Below are 18268 nucleotides of genomic sequence, written 5' to 3' on the forward strand. Positions count from 1 at the left end.
CGTTTTATGTTAAATAGTATGTGTTAATTAATTTACAAATAACTCTGATTGTTATTTATGTAAAGTGTGATGATATTCACACAGTATCCAACACAATGTTATCATTCAAATATATGAGATACGAGGGCGGCACTGAAAATTTCGGGAATTAAGGAAGGGACCCAACATTATTCCTTAAAGGCCGGCAAAGCTCCTGTAATTCATCTGGTGTTGCAAGAGAATGTGGGCGGCGGTGATCACTTAACACCAGGTGACCCGTACGCTCGTTTGTCCTCCTTTACCATAATAAAAAAAAGAGTTCGCGATTTGACGCATGGACCCGCCATCGTTCCCTTTGCATACATTTGAGGGAATGAGACGACCCGACACACAACGCCGCTGCAAGCAATTCCTTTTTCTGAGCATGACCCACCGTGTTAGCATGTAAAGATGGATATTACTTAAATATAACAAATTGTTTATATTTGAAGGAGCGACATCTCAAGTTAATTTCTTAATGCAATTTTTGAGTTTCAACAAGTTATCATTATAGGACTGAAAAGTAGATCCTGTAAATGGAGCTACAACCTGAGAGTTGAACAAAGCATACAAGATTTATAAATCATGCGTCACTCTAACGGTTGGCTCAGTGGACAAGCGCGCCCACGTAACCCGAGTTAGTTCGAGTCTCACATCATCCATAAATTGTGGTTACATTAATTTATATGTTTTTTGATGTCCTCAACGTTGTTACCGTGATTTTTCATAACATTTATCATTTGACAGGTGGTATTAGAACTGTACAATACTCTTTTTATATAAACCATGATAAGACCTCATTTGATCATCGGGATTTGAGTATTATGGATATTCCGACTATAGTCGGATCGATTGAATAATTATTATAATTTAGATTCAATTATTTTATACTATAAATAGTGTTTCAAGACCATTGCGATTACTGTTCACCTCGGAAAATAAATAAATTTAATACTGAAACAATAATTATTACTGATATACGACATACTGGTATTACGTGGGCGTAACAACGAACAATTCACGTGCTTTAATAATGTGGCAAACAAATGCTAGCATAAAAAAGAAAATAGATTTAAAATTTCCGATTTAGAAACAATTCTTAATATTTCAACTAATCAATAGTCCATATTTGTATACAAGTCATAAAAAATTGTAATATATTGATACTTATATTTTAAAAGAATTATTGTAATCTTACTCAGAATGTTATTATTTTGAATTAATATTATATGATGAAAATAGAGTAGGTCGCCTTTATTTGATACAGGAAAAAACAATAACATACCTTTATGTGATTAAAATATAAATTGCAAGAACAATAGGACATTTAAAAACAATCCTGTACACCACAAGGTCACCGTCAGTACTTAAATACAAATTTATTTATAACTTGAGATGAGATTTTATATAAACTGTTACTAAGAATAAGGAAGACTTAACTTAAATACCTAATAAAGAGTGCTAATATTGAACCTTACATTTTATTGTTGTAATTAGGACTTTGTGCGACATTCATGGCTATTTTGGTCTATCTTGTATGAATGTATGAATAGAAATTTGATTTAGGCTGAGTGTTGCACATGGTAGATTCAAATTCAAGTATTTTTATTCAAAATGGGATACGATATCACTTATTGAAAGTCAAAAACTACCACCCATTTGAAAAAGTATAGCTCTGACCTGAGAAGAACGGGCGCAACAAACTCAGCGGGCCTCTTTGCTTTTCATAAAAAATATGGTTCCAATGTAATATCGTACAATAATGTTTATTATTTAATAGCCTGAGGGTGATCTCTCCATTCACAATCAGTGGTATCATTAAGAAAGTCTATTATGTTATAGTAACCTTCACCACACAAACATTTTTAACAATTCTTTTGTTTTGAATATTTTCGGGAGTCTTGTTGTAAAAGCATAGGTATACAACTCCCCACAGAAGACTTAACTACTAACTCGACTTAGCCGAGTAGAAGGCATAAGTTTATGTTTGTTCCTGATGTCAACATGAAGCTTATGACAGTTTCTTGCAAATTCACTTATATGCTTATGTACATACATAACAATTATTAAAAGGATATTGAGAGGCAACAGTTAATATGTTTAACAGTAGTACCAAATATTTTTTCGCGTTGTAGGTATTTAGTTATCATAGTGCTATCTCGGCATTGCCAAAACGTGCGAACGGGACAGGTGCAGCCCTTTGGCGAGTTCAGTCTTACATTTCTTGCGAATTTGGCAATTTGGGAGAAAAGTTTTTTCATCTACAAAATTGTCTTAGATCATTTATACGTCAGGATAGACTGTGACAGCTGTGAAAACATCGAAAAAAATTGAAGCTGACAGGTAACCTCTATTTCTAGCAATGCAGGCAATTAACACAAAGTGACATACAAATAACAAGTGTAAGACGTGGCTTGTCACGCACACTAAAGTAATTATAAAGCGGGTCTGTTTTCATCGGTTGTCTATTAGCAAGAGGCTCTGTCTAATTATCTAAGGTAATAGTATCAAAATATTATGATTTCAATCACTTGAGCAGAATATGATCTAGGCTTATTCGTTATTTTTTAAATATTCCTCTGTTATTGTAAAAAATTATATTATTATGTCAAAATTTAAACGCGAGAAATCGTAATTTCTACTGCCTACTTATAATCTTTAGCTATTATGAAACTTGGAAAAAGTATAACTTACACGCGTTGTTTTCTATCATCTTAATCACATTCTATGTAATCATCAATTTTGGATATTATTTAGGGATAGAAAAAAGTTTTTGCTTTTTGTAGGAATAATTCGGTTATACTTATACGCCCCTCTTAAATGCGTGACAATGACGCCAAAAAACAGATCCATCATTGTATACTGGCTGTACACAGAGAGATCTGTGTTATGTTTTATCCTCTCCGGCACTACAGGTATGTTGGTTGATAGTTTTGTTATTTTTATACTTTCACTTCTCCATAGTCAAGGTCAACGTCAAATAAACATTATTCAAATATTTTTTATAAAGTAATAAAGAATAAACTGTAAGTATAAATATAAATAATCCTATATTAGATGCATCAACCTTTAGAGCTTGAGTTTATTGATTGTGTAAGGATGCTTCGTGAACCTGATGGTAGTAAGCACAGTCATAATTAGTAATCGCCTCCAATAAATACAATGATTTATTAACTATAACAGGTCGACCTGGCACCCCAACCAGCACCCGTTCACGATTTGATTTGAGGAAATGCGACGACCCGGCACACGATGCCGCTGCAAGCAATGCCATTTTACTGAGCATGACCAACCGTGTAAGCATGTAAAGATGGATATCACTTTAATATAGCAAATTGTTTATATTTGAAGGAGCGACATCTCAAGTCAATTTCTTAATGCAAATTTTGGGTTTGAGCAGGTGATCATTATAGGACTGAAAAGTAGATCCTGTAGATGGAGCCACAACCTGAGAGTTGCACAAAGCATACAAGAAGAACGGTTGGCTCAGTGGACAAGCGCGCACACGTAACCCGAGTTAGTTCGAGTCCCACATCATGCATAAATTGTGGTTACTTTAATTTGTATCTTTTTTGATGTCCGCAATGTTCTCATCGTGATTTGTCATAACATTTATCATTTGACAGGTGGTATTAGAACTGTACTCTCCTAACAATACTTTTATTTTACAAATAAACAATAATTATTACTGATATACGACATACTGGTATTACGTGGGCGTAACAACGAACAATTCACGCGCTTAAATAATGATAAATGGTTGGTATGGTGTAGTTATTGAACCATTACTATGTTAGAGTATTAACTACGATGGAGACGTCTTTGATAAACATTCTAGATGACCTGTAGGTCAGTGCTTAGTGACTGTGCGCACTGAGTTAGAGGTGCCGCGTTCGAATCCCGGTAGGTGCAAACGCTTATATGATGAGTATGGATGTTTGTGTTCGAGACATCCATGTTTAAGTATATATATTTATGTTATGTATACCGTAATTATACATACATATTATATAGTATATGTCGTTGGAAAAGAGACATGCTATGTTTGAGTCCGATGGTGCATCAGTTTGATGGCTGCACCGCGATACGCAACAGAATATGTCGTTTTTTTATATAAGAGGGGGAAAACAGGCAAGAGATTCACGTGATGGGAAGGAATGAAGGCAACCCCCCACGGACATCCGTAAAACAAAGGGTCATGAGATGTGTTGCCGGCCTTTAAGGTGGGAGTTTGCTCTATGCTTGATGATGAGAGCCGCGTCGGTTCACGAAAACTGCAGCCAGTAATTGCTTCCACAAAGTGGCTGTGTGAGGAAAGAAGTTCCTTGAAAATGAATGGTGGTGGAGTGTCAGAGGTCAATATGATGCGGAATATCGCATGTTGACGTAATCTCCGGTGGAGGAGTTCGGCCGCTGCTTTGAACCCGATCAATTAAATCAAAATCAAATTAAAATAACTTTATTTACGTAGGTCAAGGAAATGACACTTATGAATGTCAAAAAAATATTTTTCTTATCTACCGCTACTTCGTAAAGAGTTGAGCTAATGAGAAGAAGTAGCAAGAAACTTATTGCCACTCTTTTATATAAAGGTTTACATTTCCATCGATTTACAAATCATTTCAATTACAATATAATATGTAAAATGATGCAACAAACATACATCTCTACACTCCCCGTAATAAATACTGTAGAAGATGCAGGGAGAACCCACTACGCAATGCCAAAGAATCAAGCTGATTGGAGATCGTCGATGATACGAGCTGCTTTACACCAAGATTTTTAGAGGCCGATTTGGCCTTCTCTTCCAAGTGACCATGATATATCGACGCCGAGTATGCCGATACAGGCTGTGACACTTAAGAGGAGTGAACTCGAATTGAGGGGATACGACAAAGGGTGCCTTTTTGTGATGGGTTACTAGTTACAACACACATCACTTTATCACAGTTATAAGTGCTTAGAAACGTTTGCTATTGCCGTTAATTAATTAGTCGCAGAAACAAATAAGGTTCCCGAATCTTAACATCTTTTTTTTCAGCAATAGACTAATTTGGTACAAGCACGTTGCTATATTATATGGGGTATCCTCTTCGTTACATACTTAACGTTAGGTACATGTAGAAGTTGAAACACAGCCAAAAAGAATTATCTCTCTGTTTCGTAGAAATGACGATGAATTTTGTGACAATTGTTATAAGCGTCACAGCATTGAACGTGTCCTTACTAAACTTCGCAGAAATTCTATAACAAAACTACAGATGTCGTGTCATTTCGAAGCAAAATGTGTCTTAAACTTATTTAATAAGGTTTAGTTTCGCTAGTGGATAATATTTGATTTGAAACCACGATAATAATTGGCACGAACTCGTTCTGATAAAAATAATATGAAATAATGTGAGTCAGTGGAAAGGCCAGCTGGTGGTAAATAATAGAAAAATAATACCAGAAACTTTTGATTTTAAGATTTTTCTTTATATGAAGAAAGTAGAATTACCAATTCTGCTATTGCTATAGATACAATGAATTATAATTTTCTTTTGATTAGTTTAGTTTAGTCAAGTCCATGTAATTAGTAGGGTAACTAGGTACTAGGGTTGCGTAGGTCGTTCATTGTAATTCCTGCAGATAGCACTTAAATAGACCAAATTTTACTATTTTCTATAGTATCAATATAATATAATATTTACACACTTTTACTCAAATTATCATACCCCGATATAACCGACAACGATATACTTTATACAATATACGTACTTAAACATACATAAATACATATAAACTTGAACTCATAAGACTCGGAAACAAACATCAATATTCATCATATAAATGTTTGCACCTACCGGTATTCCAACCCGGGACCGCTAGCTCAGTAGGCAGGGTCACTGGGGTATATGGGTCGTTAAACATAGAGGCAGATTATTCATTGGATTTTTTTTCTAAAAATGAGAACGTATACGTGAGCTTTTGAACGAAAGAGACCGCAAAGGCAAAATCATAATTTTAAAATATAGACGCAGAATATATTACCGTATAGACGAGCTGACAGCCTGATAATGCATGACGTGTGCGTTAGCTGGTATATCTAAATATTACGGAGGTAATGCCAAGCGTGGCTGACTTTTTATAAATTGTCAATCAAAATCGGTTACAGTAATTATTGATTCGCCTACCTTTTCTATCTTGTTCTTCTCTCTCGCACGCTTCGTTCGTCTATACGATAATGTGTTGTAAGTTGTTATAAACTCCATCACATGAATCTCACACGGAAAACCTAAAGATTTTTTACCAATTTGTTTATTAGCTTTGGATTTCCATTTTGTTTGTGTTCCTTAATGTCAAAAATAAATTAAATTAAATTAATGATCACAGGTCATTCGGACTTTCAGCGGTTCATGATTGAGTTTCTAATAATTAAAAGACCCGCATTTTAATCCCTAATTTTCCATAAGTTTTGGTACAAATTAAGTTTATATACCTTCTTTAAACTGCTAATCTGTATTTTCGTAATTATAGTTTTATCAAAGCCCAGCACGCCATTGATGAAGCATGAAAGAGATCTAAACAATGAACAAAGTAAGGGATAGCAGCGTCAGATTCAAGACAAAATTTCAAGATATAACTCTAAAAATAAGAATACAGAAGTGGAAATGGGTAGCAAATATGATTACAAGAATGGAAAAATGGAGTAATTTACTCAGTAGGTTCCCCTAGGAATGGAAAAAGAAGAAGAGGCATACCACAGAGAAGATGGGATGACGATATAAGACAGATTATATGAACAACCTGCAGTAGAATGGGCACAGAAAGGCAGCGATGGAGAAGATTGGAGGAGGCCTTTGCCAACTAGTAACCAGACACCCAGAAATGGAGAAAAAGAGATGTTTACGAATGATAAATTGTATACTTAAAAACCTACCAATAATAACTACTTAGTGGTCGCCAAGTGCTCGAAATTCAACCGTAATTGATTTTATTTTTTGGTCTTTATTAGTCAAAAACTTATACTTCTTTAATGTCTATGTGTGTATGTTGTGTGTAATATTTATATTAGTTTATCTAATGGATTTATAAAACATTTAATATAAGAAAATAAGTTTTATGCACTTCTTCTCTATATAAACTTTAACTGTGTTCAATTTCACGTTCATCCGTTCGCGCAATTTTTAATAAAGGGTCCTACTTAAGTCGGTACAAAGTTTTCGCTTTACGTATTAATATATACTTAGTATATAGATAATTATAATTATCAAAGCTGTAGGTATTTGGACATATATTCAATACAATAACGGGTACATTACTGTTATGAATAAATCGAAATATAAACTGAATGTAATCAATTTTAATTTGATCAATACCCATTCCAATCACCACGCCATACATTCCTTGATATCATTTACTTACATAATATCATTGAATAAGACTTAATTATTGAATGCAAATTAAAAACCAATTCCCATTAATATGATGTGAATCGTTTTGTATTGCGTTAAAGATATAAAGCATACTTATTACTTTACGTGTACAGAAGAAATATATTCTTCACGCCTATTACCGAAGTTCGTGCATCAAAAGAATTAAATCTTAACAAACTAGAAAGTTACGATACTTTCACTTATAACAGTAATAAATAAAAATATAAAGGAAGATAATATTGTAAGTAAGAGGTGAGATCTGGAATTCACGTGTTATGTTACATATACTTGTATATATCTAAGTTAACGTTATGTAACTATGATAGTGGTACCGTCGGCAGATTACTTCTAAAGTTACACGATTTATTAATGCGATGAATTCATTGAAGTACAATAAACCACTAGGCTCACAATCACCCTCAAAAATTGTCCAAAGAGAAACTCTGCCTACGCGTCTGTTAGGCAGAGTTTTTGTTCATGGAATTTGAATTGAATTGTGGCATAATGCCACGAAATAAGGTGTTAATTTGAATGAATGTTCGCTCGGTCAACCAAATTGGTCCAGCCGTTCTCGAGTTTTAGCGAGACTAACGAACAGCAATTCATTTTTATATATATAGATTAGACAATATTCCTTGCCAAATTTAAATTCTAGGTCAAAGGAAAGTCCTTATATTTTGAACAGAAATAAGTTTGATGACAGTTTGAAATTACATCATTCAAATGTTTTATGTGTATATATATTGAACATTATTAATGCATACTAAATGAATAATATACTGTATTAATTATTGAAATTGTAAGTTTTTGATGATTATTTAATAGTGGCAAAAAGTTTCTTGCCTTCTTATTAAAGCTCGACTTTTTCAAAGCGGTGGTAGATAGTAAAAATCTATGAAATTTTAATTCTTAAGTGTGATTTATGAACCTATAATCTTCGGAAATTTATACGTCTAGATTGACGCTGTGAAAACTTCGAAAAAAATAGCGGCAAACTGTTAACCTCTATTTTCAGCAACGCACGCTCATTAAAACATATGGCGTGTGTAAGACGTAGCTTGTCACGTAAGCCTGGCCTGTTGTCATACGCTGCTCAACAGCAAGAGGTTCTATCTAGACGTATAAATTATCTTAGCCTAAATTGATAAATAAGTTTAGGAATTCGACTTTCAACTCACAATTTAAAATAACTGCTATTAAATATTAAAAATAAATCTCAATAAGATGTAATTATACTCACCTCTAATGTAGTACAGCAGCCTACGTTCAATAAATGTAGGGCCATTGACTTGCTTTGAACTCTTGTTTCAATAGAATTGTATCTAATGATACCTATATATTACAATGATCATTTATGACTAGGACTATTTCAAGGACGTTAAAAGTTTGCACATGTATCAAAATCAAATAGTCAAATGGGATTTAAAATCACTTAGTGAAAGTCAAAAACTACCAGCCAAGGTATTCCTCAGACCTGAGAAGAATGGGCGCAAGAAACTCAGCGGTCTTGTTTTTATAAATATGGTATGTATATGGTTACAATGTAATATCGTACACTAAAATTTACTATTTAATAGCCTGTGGGCGGTCGCTCTATTCCCAATCTGTGGTATCATTAAGAAAGTCATTTATGTTATGGTAACATAAACGTTTTTCTAACAATTTTTTTGAATATGGTAACTCTTCTATACATTTTCTGGGATCATGTTTAGAAGCATATGCATCGCCCAACAAACTACTAACACGATTTAACCGAGTATTTATAAGTGTATGTTTGTTCCTACTTTTAACATTGCGAATAATACAGTTTCTATCTAGGATGACATTATAATATTTTCATTTCTGTGGCTCACTGACATCGCTATTCTTGTACGTACTTCTCATTTATTACAAACAAATGACACGTACGGTTCGTCTATTATCCCATAAAAACATCAACAAATAATCCTAGATCACAGATAGTAATCACGACCATCATATTGACGGAGCATCCTAACACAAGCAATAATATCAAGCTCTAAAGGCTGATGGTTTGGTGAATAACTTTACATACGTTGTATAAAATATAATATGAAATGTTGAAACTGTAAATATACATTGAAAAAAGTGTTATATAAAAAGTTAACTTATTAAATTTAAAATAAATAAAAAAGATACAGAGAGAATCCATATCTCTATTTAATAAATTTTCTTAATTAGATTGATTACGTTCATCAATCTACTTGTGACGTATAGAATATAAATAAATAAGACGTTGCGACAATGATGTAATAATATAAAACTGCATGCGTGGAGTAATAATTGAAGAAACCGTTACACGCATAGCTGTGACCCATCAAGACAATTAAGTGAATTAGAAAAATTGGATGATTGGCTAAAAATAAAACGATGACTTCCAATTTAGTGCTTCCATTCCAATAGAGTGCTTCACAGATATAAAAAGACACTTAAATACGAGTCACGATTTTATTTAAGCTATATTTATATTTAGGCGTATTTATATATAGCACCAATCAAAATAATACATTTGATCTATGTCTTTTTTTACACAAATTTGAAAACAAAATTTATGAACGAAGCGGGACTCGAACCCGCGACCTATCGCGTTCCGTGCGACGGCACTTCCACTGAACTAACCGTTCGAGTGACGTAACGTTCATAGATCTTGATATGTCTTGTTCAACTCTCAGGTTGTGGCTTCATCTACAGGATCTACTTTACAGTTGATAACCTGCTCAACCCCAATATTTGCATATTAGGAAATTGACTTGAATGTCGCTCTTGTAAATATAAACCATTAGTTATTTTTAAAGTGATATCCCTCACTTATTAAGGAAAAATTTATGAACGATGCGGTACTCGAACCCGCGACCTCCCGCGTTCCGTGCGAGTATTTTTTAACAAAACTGCTACCTACTTTATAACAACCTATCAAAACAGATCAGGTTTATATACTTTATGTGCTTGACAAGCTACCTACGTACCTACTGCACTTGCAATTTGTATGTCACTTTGTGTGCAATGCTCAAAAAAGAGGCTAACTGTTAACCTCAATTTTTTCCGACGTTTTCGCTGCTGTTACAGTCTATCTAGACGTATAAATGATCTAAGCTCTAAGGTATTAATCTTATATATGCACGCAAGAAATTCTACTTCTTTGGCGTAACAAAACAAATCCTTGAAATTATTTATTCGTCGTACTATTCACGTTTATAGAAAGAACAATATTGTAAAAATCGTGAAATAAATTATTAATATATTAACGAATAAGGCTGTATTGGCTAGAACCCTTTGCCTGTCCTAATAATGGACGAAGAAACCAAAAAAATAATTAATGCCACAAACGTCAGAAAATTTCTGAAAACTTTTATTTATAGATGTCGTTGTGCGCGCGCAACGTAATAGTCACAGAAATTTATCTTCAATAACATCAAAAAGGTAAGAACGTCATTATGTTCTGCTTTTTACAATGTAATTTTGCAGTTATAAACCTATTTAAATATGATTTCAATATTATTTTATTGTATTTTGGTTTGGTTTAGTCTTGTTACCAATACTCTAAATAAATAAAACAAAAAATCAATGTAATTGGTCAGAAATGTGTCAAATGTCAATAATTGTTAATTGTCAATGTTTAAAAGACATATTTTAATAACCAACTTCAACCTGTTACTTTTGTGTTACAGTGAAGCGCGCATCTTAATGTTTCTCTATCATCATTTTTTCATAACGCGTCTAAAGATTATCTTTAAAAAAGTCAGTACCAAACCCTAAACAAAATAAAACTTAATATCATAAACAGCTTACTTACTGTAATTATTTAGGTTGTCTGGCCACGCGTGTCTGGCTATCTCTACCTACTATTTATTACATTTGGCTTGGCACCGACTTCAAAGTAGAGCTTCTAATCCCGCGGCCTGTATTCAATCTCGGCATTTACGGGACTACGAAGTTTCAATCCCGCGGGTCTCGGTATTTGCGGGATCCCGCATATTGAAAATATGCACATTTTAAAACAATGAATACCAAATTCTGAATAAAGAGCAAATCAAAACAAAACAGTCGTTTTCAAGAAATACATAAAGCAAAATTAAAAAGTCAATCAAAAACAAAACACATTTTACACTGATAAATTATTATTTAATTATTAAGTTTGTCAGCTTTTAATCTTAACTGAAAATGTTTGCGAAGGAAACACAACATGTCCAAACTACTGCGTATTTTAGACGCAATATAGCCTGCAGCAGAAAATGTCCTTTCTGCTTCCACACTTGTGGGCGGTTATTCCTTTTAAGCGTTTGTACGTGAATGAATCTTTCATAAACAAAACCCTTAAAAAGATGTATCAATAAACTTCACGAAAATACGAAACAGTTAATAACTTGAGTTATTAAGATTAATATTTCACGCAGATTATCCTATTTTGCATCGCATGCACACTTTTTTCAGTCTCGCAATTCCCGCGGATCCCGCGCCCGTAATCTCGCGTCTCACGGGATTGGAAATTGGCGCGGGATCCCGTAATACCGAGATCTCGGTTGGATTGGAAGCCCTACTTAAAAGCTATCAATATGAAGCACATATAAATAATAGTATTTTATTAACATTCAAGGTAAAGGTTTGCATAAGAGGTGTATTAAATTAAATTTTTTGTTATTTCATACTTTACCGTTTTTGAAGTCGGTTTTTTTAAACGTAGTTTTAGTGTCAGTTTATAATAATATATAATCAAACTGTAATAATAAAAAATAATATAGAATGAAAACTCATAAAAAACCTTAAAAACACGCTTTATATAAAATTGAACTAAAAAATAGAAATGTGGGGTGCTTTTTAAGATATTATTAAAATAATAATCCTTCTACACCCCACGCATGTTTATAATGAAATATATTTTTTTACACTATTTTCAATTTAAATTGAATAAAAATTTATTTTCTAATTTTTACTTGAATTTTATATAATGCGTGTTTTTTAGTTTTTTTAAAAACTATTATTTATTTTTAATTTTTTAGTTAAATTTTTTAGATTGAATGTAGGGATTTTAATATCTGCGAATAAAAATATTTTAGTTAATTGGAAGATCACTTAATTCAGCTAGCTGGAGATCACCGAACTAGCTCTTATAATAAGTAGCTCAGTTAAATCACGCATTAATAATTTATAATGGAAACAGAATACTTAAACAGCGCCATCTTTTCATAAATAAAAACATTACTTCATCATTACAGAATCATTTGTATACGCGTATATTCCATGATATAATTTCATAATTGCCTTAAGAGTTTATTAAAATGCTGCTAGATGGCGTGAAACACAAATTCACCGCCATCTATTCGCTTCTAAACGAATTAGATACTATAATTTTGTGGAACCGTCTTGACATGTCGCGCGGTTCCTTTGTAGTTTACAATAAATTACTAGATGGTGCTTATTAGTGATTTATTTATTCTACAATTATATAAATTGGCAAAAATCTTATTTTGCATATTGAATAATGGAATAATCTTGTCAAATTAGTGTAATGTCATCGGTCCTCGCTAAATCTACAAAGTTTGAACGAACTCTAGCCGTTTAAAGTGGGTCAAAATCGCGCTCAAAGAAGTCGGTTACAAATATAAAGGTGAAGCTAATCAAAAGCGTGTAAAAAGCCGTACACAAGAAACAATTACATCATGTAGATAGACAAAAGTTTTCATAAAAAAGGTTCATAAAATGAAAACGACTGGGCCAAACTATAAGAATTACGTAAATCGGATCATAAATCTCCGAGTAAACGGTGTACATACATAAAAAAAAAAACCGATCGAATTGATTACCTCCTCCTTTTTGAAGTCGGTTAAAAAGAGAGACAAGAAATAAACTAATTAACGAACGCCATTGACTTCTGAAGAGATAAATTGTACACTAACAGCTATGAATACAAATGTATGGAAAGTTATTTGTGTCGCACAAGACAGATAAATATCTAGACAATAATTACTACCTTATAGAATACCAAAGGAAAGGGAGTACTTTCACAACTCAATCCTTTCACTAATCTCTGTATTAAGTCCTACAGGTGAGGTATAGTTTGTATTAATGAATCAAAAGCATATTTATTCAATTAGGTCAAACATTGACACTAAACAATTTCTTAATTTATATTTAAACATTTTACTACATTTATTTCATAGCGCTGAGCTATCAATTTGAATCGTTTATTGCAATTATGTTGATTTCTCTTGCAAATATGACAAAAGTGATAAGATACAATTTTATAGACAATTTTGAGATCTACACTTTTTTTGATTTATTTTAGTGTTTTTAAGATTTTTTCGAAAAAGTGGTTTTGGGAGTGATTTTTAACTTTTTTCTACACTCATAACGGAAAATATTTTTTTAAACTATGGATTATAAATATACAATAAAACGCGGTGGTGGTGGTGGTAGATTAAACCCTTATTTAAATGGATTTAACACGAGAGACACATAAACAAAATGGCGCATGGCTGCTATGAATTAAGGATTGAATTATTAAAACTTACTCTTTAACCAATACGGTTGTATATTAATCACGATTCCTGCATCATGCACTTCATAAACAATGGAGTCCTGGCTATCATTTCTCATTGTAATTACAAATATTTAATTAACACTTTAATCAATAAACCGGAGTAGTTGTTGAACTATAGTATAGTTTAACAAACTAAGAAAACTTGGCGACATTCAACACTCGATTAGAAAACCGAAGCTAAATATAAAACTACCCACATTTATTTGTATAAAGTTGTTAGTAGTATTAATCTGTATTACACCTTTCATAAGTAATTCAACCAAATTAAGGCCTTCTGTTTATTTGAAATATGATAAGCAGAACTTTGAACACAAATCCATTAATTATGTTCTAATTATTATTGATTAACTATTTTCTTTACATTTTTTTTCCTAGATCTCCTTAGTTTTTCTTTTTTTCGATTATGCAAACGATCTGTAGGACATGAAACCAGATTCTATATATGTATTATACCATAATATTTGCTAGTACTAATATAAGATTGAATACCTTTTTTCAGAGTGAATTCTCTTACCAGTATTTATTTATTACATTTTAAATTTTTTATTTGTTTTTAAATGTTATGTGCTATTTTGTAGTGAAAGTAGAAAGTTTAATATTAAATAATGAAGTATATCTTACCTATCAATTCAATTTGAAACTTTATAATGCTATCTGCTATAATGATCAGAGACTTACAATATACTATCGTATAGACGACCTGGCAGTCCGATAATGTGAGACCAATATTGATTTATCAATGTGTGTGTTAGCTGGTGGTTTAATGTTAAAAATTCTAAGGAGCTAATTCCAAGAATGGCTGACTGTTAACGACCTGTCAATCAAAATCTGTTACAGTAACAATAGTTTCGCTTTCCTTTTCTACCTTGTTGTATCTTTCTCACAGATATTCTTCTCTTTCGCACGCTTTGCTTGTCTGTACATAAGTACATTCTAAGTCTATGATTACAATAGTCATGTCTACTGTTTGTTCTTGTTTCTTTATTACAATATTATATAATTTTCTCAATAGATACACAACCAAAATGTAAGAGGCATTGCGGGTCAACAGACAGTACGTGATTACCGCCGCTCAGTATTAAAATCTTACAAAATTTATACGTCTAGATGGAGCCTCTTGCTGCTAGACAACCGATGAAAACAAGCCAGGTTTATTACTTTAGTGTGCGTGGCAAGCTACGTCTTACACTTGAAATTAGAATGTCACTTTGTGTTAGTGTATGTGCATGGCTCATAATAGAGGTGACCTGTCAACCTCAATTTTTTTCGACGTTTAACAGCTCTCAAAGTCCATCTAGATGTATAAATAATTTAAGATTAAAATGATATAAATCAAACAAACAGAACATAGTCAAACAAGCGCTGGCCAAATTATAAACTTACACTAATGCTAAATAAACCCATTCATGAAAAAATGTCCAGAAAGATGCGTGTCATTTCAAAATTTTAATGACAGAAGCATATAAAGTTTTAAAATTGTATTGTTGCAAATTCGATTTCTACCCTTATTTAAAATAATGTTTTTACAAGGGTATTGTTTTCACTTAACTTATAATTAGCGAGTATGAGACATAATCATGCAAGAAAGTATACAGTTTGAATATTTTTAAAATGATAACCGATTAAATTATGTAAAACTATTTCTTAGTTTCTTATCTCACTTGGATTCACCGTTAAGCAAGTATGTATTTTGAATGGCTCTTATTTATCGGATATAGACAATATGAAATTGGGACGATCACAAATACCTAGTAGTAAAACTTAGCTGAGTTTAGCTTAGCGTAATCATTGATTACACTTTTACAGTTGTTTGACAGCTGAAATTATATTGAACCTAAGCCAAGACAGGTCAATGCAATAGTCAATTTTGCGTTATATCACACTCAGCCAAATTTTATGTAAGTAAAGCCTAAGCAAAGTGTAGGTACGCTTTATAGATCTTAGGTTTAGCATCACAAAATATATTTTTTTGGTTAACGATAGACAGAACAAATTGTATTTTAAATGTAATTAGAAACTGGCATTGCTCCGTCCAAACATAATTAAAACCCATGCTGTAAAAATATCAATATATACTACCCGGTTATATTATCTCTGGACCTAACGTTGGTGACGTCTGCATAATCGCTTATATGGTTAAATTCTCTTTGATCACTTAGTTACGATGTGCAAAACAAGCATTACTAGAATATTAGTATTAATAAATAACCTACGATTTATGTGGTGATGTGTGATACTGATTCTTATTATTAGAATGATGAAAAATCAATGAAAGAATTTTTTTATTCTAGCAGTACTATTATACAGACACAGAACAACAGAAACTACCTAACTATTAACAACAAAAGTCAAAACGTAACAATAAACACTTCAAACACAAAACAGTAGTAGCATGAAAATATCACGTTATGCACTTAACGGTAATGAAATTGCAAGCCGTACTGACGCAACAGGAGAAGCGCGAGGGGGTGAAAGGGGTACGGGAGGGGGCTTCACGTTCCAGCGAGGTCCAGAGATTATGTGGGCGTGTTGTAAATATAGATATGTGAGGCTGTTGTGTGCATAGTAACAAGTACCAATCCCCATGCCATCTTACCGATGATGGGCACCCGTGAGGCCCTGGTGGGTGGCTTGGGAGCAGCAGCTGCCGTGGTCGAGTTTCCACTCTCTACATCTGCAATCATATGATGTAGATAATTCCTGGTATCAAATTCAAATATTTTATTATTATCTTAGATAATTTTTAAGTCTAGATAGAGTCTCTTGCTGTTACACAACTGATATAAACAGGCCAAGTTTATTAGTTTAGTGTGCGTGACAAGTTACATCTTACACTCGCAATTTGTATGACACTTTATGTTAGCGTGCGTGCATTGCTCAAAATAGAGGCTAACTCTATACTCAATTTTTTTTACATTCACGACGTTTTCACAGTCTATCTAGACGTATTTATCATCTAAGAATATTATTATTAATTCCGCTAATATTCTCAGGAGATGTTGTACTCAACTTCCGAATTATAGCACGAATCTCGTGCGACGATTATGAAAAATTTGCGCAATTAAGACTCAACAATACTCATAACATTTCGACAATTATGGATGGAAACGCTTAATTCAATATTTTTTATTTGTGGAGTGGGAGGCTAAGGCACAGGATGCCGGCTAGATTATAGGTACCACAACGGCGCCTATTTCTACCGTGAAGTAGTAATGTGTAAGCATTACTGTGTTTCGGTCTGAAGGGAGCCGTAGCTACCGTAATTACTGGCCAAACGAGACTGAACATCTTATGTTTCAAGGTGACGAAGGCAATTGTAGTGTCGCTCAGAATTTTCGGGCTTTTAAGGAATTCGAAGCGGCACAGCATTGTATTGGGCAGGGCGTATCAATGAATGATAACATATTATTGCTTCACGGCTGAAAAAGGTGCCGTTGTGGTACCCATATTCTAGATGGCATCCTGTACAAAGGAGCCTCCCACAACGTAATATAGGCTACATATTAATATTATTATCACAATAAATTCCGGTATGCTGTCTGCTTGTTATATTACCATCTGTGGACACAGGCGCCACTTATTATTATTAAAGCTGGCAAATCGCCAAATACCTAATATTAAAATATCTTAAATCGTCAAGTACCTACCAACATGCGGTCTGCATACAAGTTGTGTGTTAATATAAATTTTTACATACGTCGGCTGGTCGTGAAATGATGAGCTTGAATGTTCCGTTGAACATAAGTTACTTTAAGGTGTTTTTTTTTAAATTGCAGTACATCTTAGTGCATAAGAACTACGTCTGGGTGACAATGTATTTGGATTTTTGTACAATCGATGATATTAGTAGAGAAAATTTAACATACCTATACAGAGTGTAATCGTTAAGTGTGACAGTCGATTATTCCTACACTATTACAAATATCAAAGAACTTTAAACTGATATTGAAAGTACTTTATCAAATCACTAGAATAACAACAATAACTTTTAAAAAATCAAACGAGAAGGATCCAAAATTTTGATATTAACATTATTATTAGAAAGGTCATTTAAACATGAAAAATTAAAAGAAGAACAAAATCTGTACTTAGTTAAATCTATCTTTATTTTGTGTGTATGACAATAATATAAGGAAATGCACGCGAAGCCCGAGGATCGCTTCACATAAACATGTATATATTATATACACTGTAATTATGTTTGTTATAAAAATAAAAAAAACTTAGGTTTTTGTACTTCCTTAAGTGACGTTATACCGCATATAAATTGGACTGTTAC

The 18268-nt window shown here is 32.9% G+C and overlaps 1 protein-coding gene across 2 annotated transcripts in view; it reads right to left on the bottom strand.

Annotated features, from left to right (window-relative positions):
• Positions 1-18268, bottom strand: part of LOC126964683 (aquaporin AQPAe.a) — a 121537-nt gene that overhangs the window by 90486 nt on the left and 12783 nt on the right. Inside the window, exon 2 of one of the 2 annotated variants that reach the window (XM_050807948.1) lies at positions 16586-16663. The exons of the other annotated variant lie outside the window; for it this stretch is intronic. Within the exon in view, the coding sequence (XP_050663905.1) occupies positions 16586-16663 (78 nt within the window). The remainder of the gene's footprint in view (positions 1-16585; positions 16664-18268) is intronic. 2 annotated transcript variants of the gene reach the window in all.

Source organism: Leptidea sinapis, chromosome 5, assembly GCF_905404315.1.
Source record: "Leptidea sinapis chromosome 5, ilLepSina1.1, whole genome shotgun sequence".
Lineage (NCBI taxonomy): Eukaryota > Metazoa > Arthropoda > Insecta > Lepidoptera > Pieridae > Leptidea > Leptidea sinapis.